Source organism: Melanotaenia boesemani, chromosome 16 (assembly GCF_017639745.1).
Source record: "Melanotaenia boesemani isolate fMelBoe1 chromosome 16, fMelBoe1.pri, whole genome shotgun sequence".
NCBI lineage: Eukaryota > Metazoa > Chordata > Actinopteri > Atheriniformes > Melanotaeniidae > Melanotaenia > Melanotaenia boesemani.
In genome coordinates, this window is record NC_055697.1 from 13,337,943 (window position 1) to 13,355,320 (window position 17,378).

A 17,378-nucleotide genomic window follows, 5' to 3' on the forward strand; every position below is an offset into this window, starting at 1 on the left:
TTCCACCTGTTTCATTCAAAAGAGGTCTTATGACATCTATCTGTACAACCTGCAGCTCATGTTCAACAATCATGCAGATGTCAAGGATCTTGGATATGGAATAAAAGAATAAAAAGATCCCAGTCTTCAGGTGCTGACTGTCTGGCTTGTTCATACTGAACTCACCAAAACACATAATATGAATGCATCACCCTTCATCCACAAGCCATTATCTACTCAGTAATATTTCTACATGCTTAAATAAACAAAAAAAACTACATAATATGAGGAAAGTGCCAAAACCATCCAAACTAAATCAGAAAACAAAAGTACTCATTCATCCTATTATATGGTGGTACCGCACTCAAGGGCAGCCAATACAATGTGCAGAGCTCTGTGAACTCCTGATGACCTCAGCATGATGTGTGGTTCAAAAGGATACTGCAATAACCCATATTCATCACACAGATAATTGCATGGCTTACACTGTCACACATGACAAGCCTATGTGACCACTGGCTCTTAATTGGTATTCTTAGAGCTATTCAGATTCCAATATTCATGGTGCCCTTTCTCATTTTCTGTTTAAAAATGCAACTGTTAATTGATAGTGTCATAACACAATGAAGAAGGCATTTAGAGTAGCTATTTCCTAGATTACTAAAGGTGAAAGAGCATCATGTGTGGTTAATGCATACTTAAAAAGACTAGCAAAAGTGCTGGTACGTGAGGAGTGATGGCAGCCTGATGAGCTGCACTACTGGAGATTAAGATAGAGTGAGAACGGTGCTTTACATATTTGGCCCAGCATGAGAGACTAATTTTACCACAGCTTTACTAAATATTGAAAAAATAGTAACATGACCTTGAAAATGAAGTCGCTAGCTTGCTCTTAATTTACAGTTGGTCGAGGAATATCAATAAAATCATGGCTCAGTGACATAGTTATGCAGTCCTTACAACAACTCCACTCATCAAACTATGTTATTAATACTAGTGTGCATTACCCTTCTAACTATGCAATTTAGCTAACTATGGTAGATATGCTTTTTCATGCAAATGCAACATCCCAACTCTCTAGAACATCTTGGGCCTTTATTTAAATCTGTGTAGGAATGATGAAATGAGGATGATGTGGATAAATTCAGTGAGTCTTTTAGTATCTACAGGAGAGCAAATACAAGGAGAACGAAGGATAACCAGCCACGCAAGGTTCTGCAGTGACCATTTGACCATTTTTTACAAATTGATATCTGTTGATATTAAGGAACAACCTGTTTTAACAGTTAGATCAACTGACTCTGTCGTCTGCTTTTATCTTCTCCTCTCGCCATCATCTGATGCAATGTCAGCAGTGTATACTTGCAGATAAGTCTAAGCAGGTTTGTGTTCTTAGTGTTTTAGTTTCTTGGTTGTAAAGCAGTAAAAATTACTTTGTTTTTTTTACCTTTAGTTCCACTGAGACACAGTCTCATTCACAAGAAAGACATATTTTTAACAGACAAAACCACGATTAAAATAGATTTTTTATTATATAATAAATAATATGTTTATGATTTTACATCTGAGATATTTGGTTAGTTTAAAGCAGTTTTTCTTTTGTTTATTGTTTTTTTTCTGGCTGGTATTGTTAATTTGAACTGGTCTGACATCTGTCATTAGTGTCCAAAGTGGAATATTCTCAAATGTTAATTTTTCAAACAGACTTTCAGTTGCACACAGTATAAAGCTATTAACAGCATATGTTGTATTATGACCTTTTCAGATAATATAGTGAACTTAAATTGTGTAGCAAATGTCAAGTAACATTTATATTTAGTAGCTGATAAATATTCTATGTGGGAGCTTTATGTAGTGTCTGAGAGGTAAGGTCCAACAGGACATCCAACTGCTACGACCATGAATGACAATTAAAGTGTGACTAATCTTAAACAGTAAAACTGGAGCCATAAAAGCAAAACAGCGACCTGATTCTGTACACGTCCATAGAAGAGCGTTCCCCTTTCTGTAGCACATGATTGATTCTCTAAAATTTCATACAAAAAGTTACGCTATTGTAACATATGAGTATGATGATAAGAGATTTAGAGTAAGTTCCACTAGCATAAACGCAGATCTTTGGTAAAGTTGCTCCTTAAAGCATATTCTCATATTAAGTGTTACGTAAAGTTTAGGTCACACCAGTCAACAAGAAATGGATGAAGCAGGAAGCTGAAGTGGTCTTACCTCTTCGAATTTGCCGACCTCTCACAGAAATCTTGCCGTCTTGAGGGGGAGCGAGAGTCATTTTCTATTTTCCCTTGAGCCTCTGCTGCAGCGTATTTACAGTGTACCACAGTGGTGAGTACACCTCTGTGCAATATAGCTTAAATGTCAAATGATTTCAAACTGTATCACCTTTCAATAAACACATTATTTGCCCATGTGATAAAAAAAGGAAAAAAAAAAGGACTACAGTTAAAATACAAAATAGAAACTCAATGCAAAAAGAGTAAATATGGCTGAGACTGCTGACATAAGATGAAAAAAAAACCAAAACAAAAACCAAAAATACTCAATGCATCAGTGAAGCAACACTGGAAAAGGACATTGATTACTATTCAGTCAAACTAAATGAACATGGTTACAAACATTTGAAATTTGCCTGCTTTAGACATATAGACTTTGGATCTGCATGTCTCCATCATGGCTTGGCATAAAGTAGCAGAGAGAGAGAGAAAAAAAAAAAAAAACCTGGAAACCTTGGCTGTACACACATTTCAATTTACCGTCTTGCTTTTTTATGTTTCCAGACTTAAATATGTAATAAATAAGTGACCCGATATTCTTATTTCTTCAGTGTCTAGTAGGGTTGGGCATCTAAGGTATAATGCCGATCCAATACGCATCTCGATACTAAGTATCCGATGCGATATATTAACGATACATGTGTGGCATTTTGCGATGCGGTATGATACGATTTACACCCATATCACGATATGATGCAATAATTCAGTACTATTTAAAGAGATCAATTTCATGTAGTAATGTGAAAGAGGATGCAGTGCCAATGAATTAGTTTGATTTTTTATTAACCAAGTAAAGCCAAGACATTTTTACAAACTGTTTTTTCTCTCAGAGCTTGAGTGTTGGTTTACAGTAAGGCCATTTTAAAACACATGGCACATACTTAGGCCATTTTAAAACACATGGCACATACTACCTAGGCCATTTTAAAACACATGGCACATACTACTTAGGCCATTTTAAAACACATGGCACATATTTAAGTATTTCCAAGAAAAACAATGTATGAGTGCAATATATACTAAAATATATATGTATTTGCACTCTTTAGAAAGAAGGCTTACAGTTGCACAATAACTGTGATTTCACTTTTCAACTCTGAAAAAACAAGTTTTACAAAGATATATTTTGTCACTGAATATTCAAAACTTAATGTCTTGAACTAGCAGCATTATGCTGCTTTGACTTTTAAACATCAATAACACTGTAAACAATGCAATAGCATCAGTTATTGCCATAGAGCGCGCGGAACTGGTGGCAAGCGGGGCATGGAAAAAATTTTCGATACTTTTCTCACCACTTCTGGAGCTCGTAGCTACAGGGGGATCCGAGCTGGAGGAAGGGGATGCAGGGACACTGGCAGACGCTTCCACAACAACACCATGGCGCCGCTTCAAGTGAGATATCAGATTAGTCGTACTGCCCGTGTATTTTTACAGATGCGCGGCACATTTTACAAATTGCAGCTGTCTTGTCAAGTCGTCCTTCTTTCTTGTAAAATCCATAGTGTTCCCAAACTTTGGACTTGAAACTAAGTGGAGGATAAATGATCTTGGCGTCCGACATGTTTGTTTTGCTAATTCGCGCTTCCTGACAACTACCTGTGGGCGCATCACTGGCTTCATCCGCGCAGCCCCCATGAGTTGTAGTGTAAACATCCGCAAGTCCGTTGCTTAGGCCTACTTTATGTAGGTCGTTTAAATTATGCGCTAAAACAGGTTGACAACACTTGTTAATAAATAAACACATTCTGTATTAAAAGAATAAGCCGTATCTCAGAAAAACCGATGCATCTCGCAAAAACCGATGCATCTAGATTTGCTTCAAAAGTTTCATTCATCCTCTGCTGCTCTACCGATGCACTCGCATCGTGCACGCGCACGACCGCGTATCGATTCATATCGGTTAATCTTCCCATCCCTAGTGTCTAGTGTTTCCTCACTGCAAAGTCCTGAGAGTAAGATAGTGCTTCTCCACTATCATAATCCCATTACTCTTAAATTTATTTGTGTTTGTGTGCATTTGGTTGCATCTGTGTCTGGACACAATCTTTTATCTTTTTTAATTCTGCAAAGCAGTTTTGTATGAAAAGTGCTACATAAATAAAGCTTTAATTTATTGATTAATTTAAGAAAGGTTAAAGATGACCCAGTACCTGACACAAGTTCCTCCGTTTCGACATGGTAGGTGTTGGCAGACGGGTGGGTCACAGTTTTTAATGTTTCTTCCAATCACCGCCTCACCCACCAATTCAATCTCCTTTGCATTGGCTTGAAGTTCCCTGATACAGCCAATGAATCTCTTCTCTCCCTTTGCACTGTCATGCATCTCCCAGTGCGATGAAACATCCCCAAGAAGTACGGGTCCAAAGATTCCCTGCAAGAAAGCCAAAGATCTCTATCGTCATTAAATAAATCACACCAAACACTACAGTAGATTTCTCTCTTCAAGTACAAGTGCTGAAGTCCAAAAGCAGATTCTTGGACTTTGTAATACTGCACATCATTATCATCATTGTTACATTAACAAGACTCTGGTGTATATTAAGATGAACAGAAAGATTAACACTATCGGCCAGTGACTTTCAGCATAATGTGGTTATAATATCACCTAGACAAGAAACCATTACAATAAGCTATTATCATTATTAGAATGATCGTTTTCCTTTTTTCTTTTTTACTATTGGGGTAAATTTATTATTTTAAATCCGTTAATGTAGACCTCTTTTCCTTTCTAAGCTTTTAAGCGGTGGATGAGGGGAAGTGTGTGTGACTGACTGCCTACCTTAAAAGAAGACAAGTTCTGAATTAAAAAGAAAAAAATTTAAATTGTCTTGGGTCAACATATGATAATGTACATCCTGATACGATGAGAGTAAAATAGAATATCTAAAATAAGACTACTGCAAGGTCTCTGATGTGCAAGCTAATTGAGTGGAATTAATAAAGATGAATTCAGAGAATTTGCAGCTTTTCCTTCCATAACGATCAGTTTAACAAGTATAATTGTGTCTGCTGCCAATGCAAAGCTGCATAAAATGAAGCAAAACACCATCTCACATTAGCATTAACATTACATAGACTTTACTTGACCTCTGGTTGTTTAAATAAATATTGAATGGCACTTTTTATTGTTGCACATTACTTTCATAACCATGACATGTATTATGATTCATTTATCAAAGAAATTTGATCAAAGCTGCCTCAGACATTCTTTTTAAATATTATAATGACAGTAGATTTAAAATTGAAACTCTCCTCAGTCAAACAGATTTTCTGCTTAATGCATAAATAGTTTTATCATGTATAGAGAACAGATTCTTCCCACTACTCTGTAATTTATCATTAAACTTATTACCAGAAAAATCTATCTGATCTGGACTGACACTGATTTATTTCTGTTACCATCTTTCAACTCAGTCCAAGAAAGGACTTAAAACCACTTCAAGATGTGGCTGGATCACGTCCCAAGATTCTGCACATTCATTAAAAAAACATACAAACTGTTAACAAGTCAAACATTTGGGCAAAATTTTACTGGTGTAAAAAAAAAAAAAAAAAAAAAAAAAAAAAAAAAAAAAAAAAAAAAAAAAAAAAGTCCTGGACAGAGATTCGGCTAGATGCACATATGTGGTTCTCAATACAGTTATACAGTGGGTTACAGTGTAAAAGCCATGTTTGTCTGGATTTTTCATCAAAGATCGTTAAAGCATGTTAATAACATTTAAATAAATACTTTCTTAGAGCTTGTTGTTTTACAAGCTAGATGTTAAATGAATTTTAAACCTTAAAGGTATTGTTTCTCTAGATTTAAATGACCATCCACATTTGCCACTGGTTTCAGGAGGACTTCGACCACTTCACTCACAGCATTGCAATGTTGTTATTATGTTTCCTTTCATGTTATGTTATCCTTTTTCTTACGGTAAACTAAATTAAATGACCTAATCTCAGGTTAAAGATAACAGAACTATGTTTTGGAGTAGAGAGTCCCTGCATTCATTATGCAGCTGACTGCCACAGAGACCAGGGTTATTTCTGCATCTCAGAGGAGAGCTTGCTTAGATTAAAATTAGCTCATAACCAGTTATCCATCAGAAAGCCCAAATAGGTTTCATTTGTGGTTTAGAAAGGGCAGGTGTAGCTGTGCACGTTTGACCCCGTCACCCCAAACATCACAATATCATTCTTGATTGAAAAACTGTCATATCTGAGACTGACTGATCAGTCGCCAAACAGAGCCAATCAAAGTGAAAATGACCTGATTCCCCTGAGCTTAAATTGTCTTTTCATTGCTCCGTAAATGACGAAAAATGTAGTCAGAAGTGGCATGCTATTATTCCAAAGTTGTGTTTCATTTAGCTGGATAATGAAAAAAAAATATTAAAAGGATTTTTTTATATATATAAATTTACAATCTTTGGAAGCAGGACATGGATTTATATTCTGTAATGGTTTCACAAATTGCTGCGAGATAAGGCTGAACATGTAGCAACAACTTTTGTTGGTGAATATAAACATGACGCCTCTTTAAGCTCCATAAGCTATGTTTTATCACATTTGTTCATAGAAGTCATGTTCAGAATATAAATTTGTGATGGGATATGTCAGAAATGAATTCATACCACCTGGGGGGGCTTTTTTATGGCTTTACATGATCATTGCTTTCATAAGGTATAAATTTTCAAATTTTAGAAGCTTAGATGCAATACAAATTATTTTGTATTTATATGTCTTTGAAGTCCTTTCTGAGTGGCATTCATCATGACTGCATGGAGTAAAAGTAATAGACATCCATGATGGAGGTGTTCAGTGGAAGGACACTCAAGGGTTAGTCCACATAATTATTTAGGATGTCCACTCAATGCCAGCTTTTGCTGACATAACTGCTTCACATCTGAGAGCCCGTAAAAAGACATGGATGACAAAGTTCACAGAAACATTGCAAGTAAGGTCGGTGCATAGTTAAAAGCCCCAAGAGTATTTTCACTAAAGCTGAGGCGTCAAATAAAATAAGCAGCGGTGCTTGAATACTTTTACAATGAGCCAAGTTGTGTTTGTGTGTGATACGATCAGATATGAGCCAGTGGAACGGCATGATGATTATGGGGTGATGCTGAATGAATTTATAGCGCCTTCAAGTATGTTTACCACATTTATGAGATGAGTCCATTTGAAAGACTCGGTTATGTAATATTCATGACTTTGTAAGTGGACTCACAGCACTGAGTTCACAAAAGCTGTATGCTCCTTTATTAAATTTTATTTCAAGGCAGAGCTTGTCTGCATTGCTTCCATATCAATGTTATATGTCTAAATATTCTTCTGATGCACGTTTAGGTTGATTATATAAAACAAACTAAAAGCACTTAGAGAGTGCAGACCTCTGCCAAGCCATGTTTTTTTTTTTTTTTTTTTTTTTAACCAATGATTGTGGACATTATTTTGAGTTAGAAGATGTAATGGCAAAATCATCCCCATGGTAAAGAATTTTTTTTAAAAATTTCTGGATCCAGGCGGTGATCTGGATCACTCCTAAAATCTAATCACTTGTTCCTTATTCCATTTTATCCAAATCCGTCTATAACGTTTTAAATTATGTTGCTAACAGACAGACAGAAATAGCACTGCCATCCGCCGATTACATGTAAGTAATAAGACAAGAAAAAACACTGTGACACCATGAAATACCAAGACATTCATAGAAATCAAAGACATGGTTACAAGCAGTTGCCACTCTTTCTAGTGCCCCCCTAATATATATATATATATATATATATATATATATTTTTTTTTATTTTTATTTTTTTTATTTTAAAACTCCGATATATGTTGGCATCTCATAAAGAGTCCCATAGAGGATACAGGCTACGACTTCCTCTAAAGATCTGCAGTAAAGGAGCTGTCTATCAATAATGCAACCTCAGTTACTACGTTTATTTATGCCATGCACTTGTTCAATGAAACAAGTTAAATGAAACATTCCACATGGAAATAATCTACAAAATTTTAGGACTATAGAATCAGTCATTGTTTATACCACAATCTCTGTCTGTCTACAATAAATTCTAACCTAAATGTTTTCTGTGGGACAGTGAGTACAGAACAACCACATACTTTTTGGACAGCCAGACCCTCTCATAATCTTGTCTGGTCATAATCAACAGTTCTCCAGGCTTTCTGAGGGTCTTCCAATGTTTTTCTTTCTATCTTTTTTTTTCTTTTTTAATAACAATGGCTGCTTTACAACTCATTTTAAAACCAGTACTTAAACCAGACGATTTTCAAAGAAATATATATATATTTTTGTTGTTTGTCATGTCACTGAATACTAACCTATGAATCATTTAAGCATAACAAAACCATTGAACTCAAAGGATGAACAACAAAACAAGTTTATATTCTATATTTAGGCTCCTTGTTAGTTGCCTGTTGCAAAGGCACATAATTAGTTTCTATTTTTTTACATGTCACAGTTTAACAGGCATGAAGTGCAACCATTATCCCAAGGAGCTATTTTTCTTTAAACTTGGCTTATGTCAGCCTGATAAACAGTGTGTCCTTAAAAATGACTGGACAAGTGGAGGACAAAAGAAAGTGTAATAGGACTAAAACACAAGGGATGTCCTTAACATACAAGGAAAAAAAAATAAATAAAAAAAATAAAATAATAACAATAATAAATTATATATATATATATATATATATATATATATATATATATATATATATATATATATATATATGTATATACATACATAAACTTTTTGCTATACAGGTGTGGACTAAAAAAAATATTCAAGGATTGTCTACAGATCACTTGTTATGCAGAATTAAATTATTTCCAAAAGACCTAAATGATTGACAGATTAGTGCTTTAGTGAAATCTACTGGCCTGTCTCATCTGTGGAGATCCAGCAATCAAAATTTGGAAAGTGACAACAGTTAATTTCATGTCTCTTAAGGCCTGTGACCAAAGGTTTAGTACTGTCAAATGAAATTGATTTTTATCCCTCTGCTATGTGCTAAAAATCACAAGGCTACCAATTTGCAAGCCTAGTTTTACCATCTTTCTAGAATATTTTCTAGACTATTTTCTTAGACCTGAAGTAACCTTCAGCAGCTTCTTTTATATTTATGGTCTAACAGATTTTAGGTAGTGCTGAGTATAACCCTAATAATATATATATAAAAAAATTGGGGCACTTTGTGAAACATAAATAAAACAGAATGCAATGATCTACAAATCTCATAAACAAACAAATTACAGTAAAGCTAATATTTTCCATGAAATGGTAGAACACCTCAGTTTTAACATTGATATTTTAAGTCCTATTGGGAATAAAAAATGGGTTTATGAGAGTTGCAAATCATTGCATTCTGTTTATATTGATTTTTTACACAACATCATAACTCTTTTACATAATTGGGGTGGTATCATTTCGATGAGATTGCAGTAATACCAAACTTTGATTGGTGTTTACCAATGTTTCTCATTCACATTTATACACTGCTGCATTGCCAGCTGGCAAAGGTCATACCGCATTCAACCTACTAATTGTAGCCTAGCTAGTGCTTCTGTAATTAATGAACGCGTTATGAGGTAGAGGAAAAAAAAAAAAAAAAGAATACATAAAATGGGGGTGTGAAAAACATCACGGCATCTCAAATTAGACGACCATAAATCAAACTGAGGGAGGGGGCAATCTGAGCCAGTGGGAAGGTTGAGCCTCTCTCTTTGAATGTGAAAAATTAAATGATTAATTTTATCACAAATATAGGTGTTGTAAAGCAAACTAATGAGCCAGCTTTGATAATCAAGTCAAAGCTATCTTGATGCTGCTTTCATGCTTGCCAAGTGTGACCATCTAAGTCAAATACTAAAACATGTATGCATACTTTCCAAGGGAACTCCTGTTTTACATTCATAGAGCAACTGCTGTAGCAGAACAGGTTTTGATAACATACAGTTAATCTACTCATGGTGTTGCTGTTATTAGTTCTGTAAGTCACTTATTTGAATGAGGTGACTCTGTTGGCATAGCAGTGGTGGCAATGCAGAGGGCTCAGGAAAAAAAAAAAAAAAAAAAAATTCAACTACACAGGGTTGTCTCAGCTGCTCAGCTTTTGCCAGAACGCATCATCTGTCTAATCAAATACGTGCAAGCGCATATTCCCAGGTTACTCCCTAACATCAAGGCTGTATTTGTACTGTTTACCTCATGATCATCACAAAGAAAGGTAGAATAATTGAGGCAGTCATAACTTGGTTTCACCTCAAATTCACCTGATTCCAGAAAAAAATGGTGCTGCATGCATAAATGGAGAGAAAAATAACTCATATCCAAAAAACCTGTGTTTGAAAGTGACATTCATCAACACAGAAGTGCAAAACTGGTCTGACAAATTTCTTCTAATCGCCCACTTTCAAATGCTGGAAGTCAGGCGTGACAACCTATATCATCATTTTAAATTTCATGGTTAACTATATAGATAAAGAGAAGATGATAGAAAGGACATGATTATAGGATGAAACTAGACATTTAAGCTAACGGTTGGACAAAGGGGCTGGTTTGACTGCAGCAGGTCAGGATACCTCTGACACAGGGTGTGACACAAACTCCTCAAGATGCTGAGCTGTGCCATTATCTGCTGCTATTTCAATCATGCACAAGCCTCCTTGTTTGCCCACAGGCAGATTGTATCTGTTGAGAGAGAAGACAGAGAGAGCAGAGTTAGTGAGAATGGGCACTCCACAAAATATCTTGATGCTTACAATAAATCCAGTAAAGCATGAAAAATATTCTGATGACGAGACAGACAGAGCAGTCACAGTAATGGAGCTGCTAATGTGACCATTGAGAATATACCATAAACTGACTAGGTATACATTACAGACTGTTTTATGGGAATTTCTATGCAATGGTAGATTGGTTAAAGGCAATGGTGCGTTTGTATCCCTTGCTATGAGCCAAAACCCAGGAGAGACAACAGAAACAGAAGATATTTTCTACTATTAGTGTTAAATAAGAAGTCAACAAATAGGTTTCTGCTCAGTCTCCAAGTTGTTGTGCTCCTCAGAAAATGTGAAATTCGCATAATAGGGAAATACAGCCAGTAAAGTCAATACAGATAAACCATAGGCTGTGATTCGTTGTTACCAGTTTAATTTACATTCTATAGTCAATGACATGCATTACCATGGCAAATACAACAACACAAAGAATAACAGCAATAATAATAGTAATAATAAATAAATAACCAGCCACACACACACATAAAATGTCATCCATGGTGTAAGTGCTCATTATGTCACTCAGGATTAATTAATGATAAAAATGGGGGCACAAACTAGATATACATTATAACCCTAATGAGAAGGGAGACAATTTTATCATTTGACCCTCCTGTGTCTCTCTGGGGAAATATGCAATTGTACTAGTCATTAATGTTGCAGCCATAGTGTTAAGTAGCTGGTCTACTTGTGTCATATTCCAGAACAGCAAAGTCAAGTGATTCTTTCTCTCCAATACATCATTGGTTTTATGCTGGCTCTATACAATCAAAGCCTCGTTAGAGGGCTCTACATTATGTAAAGGGTTTTACACTCTGCACTATGCACATACCCTTATTCTGCTTGACAGTAATCTACAAGATGCACCTTTGTTCCTTAGGTAGATGCCACTTTTTAATATATAAAACTCTATATGTTGCTCAGCTGCTAATCTGATCCATTCAACCATTTTTTGTGCTTGTAGCAGTCTTGATGAGGGAAAAAAGATTCTCAAATGTTTGCTTTAATAGCCAGATGGAAACAATGAGGGCAATCGTCCTCTTGCTAATTTGAAACAGCCTTCCAGAACACCTCCCTAAGGCAATCGCATGCATGCAACTTCAGGTAGGACTAATTACAGGTATGGAAATCACAAGAGCTCTTTTGTACACATGCACAAACACAGACACGTTCAAGATTAAAAAACGTGAAAAGCAACCTAATGTCCTGAGAAGACATCCACTTTCTTCCTCAAGGTGCCTGTTGTGTTTCTGAGGTCACTCTTCTTTCATCAGCATAACAGTATCTGATTACTGATTTATTTGAGCATTACACTCCTTCTGCAGTTTATTATCCAAGGCACAAGAATATAACAAGATCCAAATGAAAAGACTGAGATGATCCAATACTTCATGTGTCATGTGCTACAAAAAAACATGCTCTGGCAAGGTAAGACGTTATTATAAACCCTTGCTGAAGCATTTGATGCAGATTTTGGTGCTTTGTACAGTGGCTTTTATTTGGGCTGCTAATGCTGCAAAAGCTGCCCCAGTGAGACACGGAGAGCATGTTCACTAAGCAAACAGGATGATGTTACTTGATGAGCTCTCGTGAGCATCTTGAATGCTCCGCTTAACTAATTTAGATAAGTCTTGCTCTAAGGAAAAGAAGACTATTCATAAATATTACTATACCACTTTAGCCATATAGCTCCAAATAATCATCACCAGACAAACAGACACACTTGCAAAAATACCTTCACATATTAATGAATCAGAAGGATAAAGAGACTAAAGTGTAGTAAAGTAGTGTAATGTAGAGATGCAATAATATGTAGTTCTCATTGGGTTCCCTTTTTAACAGCCACTGTTGGGTCTAATAAGACCAAGAAAAGTGCAAATTCCAACTTCAAGTAAACAAACTAAGACATACAAATATTTCATTCTCTCCAAACTCAGTGAGCCCCAATATATGGTGATCATTTTTACCTATTTAGTCATCATTCATGCATTTGTTCATCTGGCTAATGCTCTAATCATAAGTGATTTGTCATCTGTAACATCCTCATTTAGACTGTCTGGTTTGTGACTAATTCAGGGCAACTGCATTAATGTAACTTTCCAGAGAATCACCAATGAAATATCACCTGAATGTTAAGGGACCTTGCAAATGTTTGCAGCACCGCACCTTTACACAAAGGTATTTGTTAAAACCTGAAGCAGGAGTTTGTCTTTAAAATCCTGTTCGAACTTGCCTCCTTCACCATGGTCCCCTTGCAGAAGATTAGCAATGAGGGAGGATCATCATTAAAACATTACTACTGCATTAAACATCTGAAAGTATTGGCAACAGATGGCAGTAACGCATCATGCAGCACGGTTGTGCCCTTGCAACAGTTTTCACTGCCTGATGGGCAACATGTGACACGTTTATTTTTTATGTCTCACTTTTCTAACCATATTTTGTATTTTCTCTTTGTTTCTTTTTCTATTAAAAAAAAAAAAAAGATAATATGGAACACATAGTAGAGAGTACATAATTTGCGAGTCACATAGTAACTTAGAGTCAAGGGTCTATTAGTTCGGCAAATAGAAGCTCTGCTCAGAAGAGTTCTGTCTGCAATCTGGAGATAAAGTAACTGGCTTACATGTGATACATACACAGAAAACAAGTGCCATCTGTTACTGTGATATTAATATTAGTGCAACAGGTTGCAGCTCTACATCAGATATGACTGAAAAGACAAACAATAAAGCCCCATATGGTTAATAATCATTAAATGTCATATTCACAACAACACCTACAAAACAAGACATCAGAAGGGATCTGGTTTTTCTATGAGTGCAACCAGCCCTGCATCAGACCATCATCTGCACCTACAGCGGACATAACGCCGGCTCAGGCTCTGGTGCAGTGACTTTGTCACACGCAACACTGCAGCATTTGCTGCATAATTTGTGCTGTGACTGGCAAGCCTCAATTAATTTGGGCAGCCTGTGTTCTATCATTATATCTACGGGAATACAATTAGACAGCACACAGCGAGGCTCTTGGCACTGTGGGACCTAACAAAAGAATCTTCAAGTAAGCAGTCAGTGCTGCTAGTTGTCTCTTCAGTGAACCTTCTTTTGTATGACTTATCAATACAACATTAAATACAGTGTCATTGATACCCGTGTTATGCTTCAGATGTGGCATCTTTCCAAAATGCTAAACTGATCCCAAGATCCCACTTTTCAAGTGCACATATGGCTGGATGTTCACATAAATGCTACACCATTAATCTCTTAGCAATTAAAGCTCAGTGGGACAGTGCTAAAGATGTGCCTCTGTTTATTGTTAGTTTATTAGAAGAAAAAATGTAATCAGTGGCTGTTTACTAATTACTTATACAATTTTACATAAGGATTTATTTACCTCATATGGCAGAGGTTTCTTTAGTCCTGTTTTACCTATAACATCATCCATTCTCACACGTTCTGAAAGGAGCCTAGACAGATGGACACTAAAGAGCCCTCTTTGCTTTTCATTAGAAAGGGTGTTAGATAAGTTGACTAAGGAAAAAAAAAGGTATTTCTGAACTGAATTGAACTTGGACTTTAAGTCAAAGAAGTCAGACACCTGAGATGTCCTAAAAAGTCCTTTCACTTTTTCTTCTCACAGCACACATCTGTTTTTCTCCTCTTATAGCAGCTGTTGCTAAGCGACATTTGACACCCACGTGTGCATTTTTACACCAAAACCAAAACTCAATGGTCAGTAAAAAGAATATAAATCAATAACTAATTCCACAAGCAATTAAAGCATTTGCATTAGCTTAAACCAGCTTAACAATAAGATATTTTGCATTAATCATCTTTGTTTAAAATTGAAAGGCATAAAAGCAGAATATAAAAAAGGAAAGAAAAACAACAGTAATATTATATGTTTAATTATTAAATGTTTATCAATTCACAAACAGTGTTGCTGTCCTGAGTTTTGTGTAGATGTTTTTTTTTTTAAGAAGAAGCATGTTATTTCGGGAGTTGTTGACTTGAGGCAGAGGTTTTGAGTTTTCAGTCATTTGTAAGAGCTGGTATTAAAAACAGTGAGGGACTTTAAATAAAGGCATTTAGCAGGTAGAAATAATGCAGTGAAACTTGCAAGAATTCTTAGATCCTGTGCTTTTGGAGCTCAAACTGCACTTTGAAGGGAATAAAACTTGGGGCATCTTTTCTTTTGCTTCAATAATCATCCATTAGTCATAGATTTGGTTGATTGATCTCTGGCTCACCCTGTGATTGTGTTATAGTGTCCTCCAGCAAGAAGAAAAAAAGTGCCTTTCAAACAAAAAATGTCCATGACAGTGTCAATAAACTATACTTTTAAGGATGACACATTATTAATTGCACAGTCTATTCATAAATATATAAAACTCTGCTTCAATATGTGTATTTCACTTTTGCTGAAACAGGATGGTGATCCAAGTGATTTTTGTTTGGACAGAAATCAGATTTACTCTATAAGATATAAGTCAGATGAGAAGCAAGCAACTGAAGTCTGAGTGAAAAGAAGACATGTAACCTAATTCCAATCAACTGATGAGCAAACAGGCAACAAAGACTCTTTACTTTCTGTGATCCGGTGTAACGCAGCCATTTCTATAGCATCACACAAAGAAGAAACTTTGTTTAGAGAATTTGGAGAAAATTTCAGATGTGATGGGCAGATCATGCACTGCTCTAGCTGACATTAAATATTAACTGAATCTTATCAAATAATAACACAATGGTCTCTATAGACATGTGGATCAAAACTAATTGAGGTACTAGACACAAAATCTTGAGTGATAAAAACAAACTTCCCAAATTAAGAACCAGTGCTTTGACTGGAAATGTATGAGAACGGGCGAATAATCAGGGACCCACATGTGAGGGAAGAATGAAAGACGTGTGATGCAGTGGTGTATCAGCCTCATTGAGCTTTGACTGTGTGTGAATGGAAATTACTCCAACAGTGAATGTGAAGCATCACAGGCTTCAACCAATAATGGACGCAGCCTCACAAATGACCAGGGGAGCATTTGGAGTCTGCCACTTTGGAAATCTAATCGAAGCGGCATTGCCCCAAACGTCCCCTAAGGAAAACTTCCCAACATCAAAAAGCGAGCCAACAGCAAACATGTCCTCCCCAAATGAAAAATGACACAGTCTGCCCCCCTGCTGCTGCACACTCCTCTCAGTGAATAGATATGACAGCGCAGGGCACTTGAGCAGCGCCCTTTTTACTTGCCAACTTTAGTCTGTATTGAAGTGTTACAGTACAACTCCTCTTGCTAGGAGTTAAAAGAAAATAAAATCTACAGAGGGATAACATAATGCTAAGTCACATGTTTTGCTGGTACCCATCTGTAATCACTTGCTTGCCTGTTACAAACCATTTTTCTGGGCAGCATTACTATTATATTCAGAAAATCTGCATATCTATTGGTGTTGTTCTTGAATAAATTTAAGTTATAATATTCCACTTTCTTAAAGTAAAGCACAATTTCCACATAGACTGAAATTTTAGCTTCTCTCCTCATTTTAAAGAGTCTGCACAGTACATTTCATCTTTATGGGAGCCTGTTTGTATTGTTCTGATCCTTTTAGTGTGATCTTGCTCTTTAAAGTGAAAACATGAATATTTTGATTATGTTTAGTGTTGCAACAGGATGTTGAAATCCATTCACAAATGTCTTTTATGTATATGTGTAAGTGATTATTAAGATGGAGTGGTTGAAGTCCAGCTCTGAAAGAACGCCAAACAGTGCTGCAAAAAAAGCTGAAATTTCCTTCACATGTTTTGCATGATGTTGAATTTTGGCTTTTATACTGTTCAAGATGTAACACTTTCTTTTCATACTGACAGGATAACATAACAATATGAATACATGAGAGCAACAGAGAGGGCTTTTAATGATGCTTAAAAAGGCCCTGTAGTATGCAGCAAATAAAAACATTGTGCATATAAGTGCATTGTGGATATACATCAGAAAATGAGGTGCCACTATTTTTTTTTCTTTGATAACACAATGCTGAATGTTACACATATGTGTCATAACATCTCTTCTTATTAACAGTGCTGCATCACTGCAGCTAAAAGTCTGTTCTATATGTAGCATAGGCAAGTGGTTCAAGAGTATTTTTCTGAAAGGAAAAGGCAAACGTTTTCTCTTTCTGCTGCTCTGTTTGATTATGGAAACTTGGATTATTTACAGTTAAATACAACCAATGCCATGCACAGCATATACGCTGACAACTGCAAGTTTGGGTTGCTTTATTCAGTGTTGCCATCTATCATCCAATGAGAGTAGGTATTCA

At 36.0% G+C, this 17,378-nt stretch overlaps 1 protein-coding gene across 1 annotated transcript in view; it reads right to left on the minus strand.

The window, feature by feature from the left end:
- eys (eyes shut homolog) overlaps nt 1-17,378 on the minus strand; it is a 191,395-nt gene that overhangs the window by 29,207 nt on the left and 144,810 nt on the right. Inside the window, exons 42-43 of the mRNA XM_042010299.1 lie at nt 10,861-10,969; nt 4,421-4,641 (exon numbers count right to left, since the gene is read on the minus strand). Of these exons, the coding sequence (XP_041866233.1) occupies nt 4,421-4,641; nt 10,861-10,969 (330 nt within the window). The remainder of the gene's footprint in view (nt 1-4,420; nt 4,642-10,860; nt 10,970-17,378) is intronic.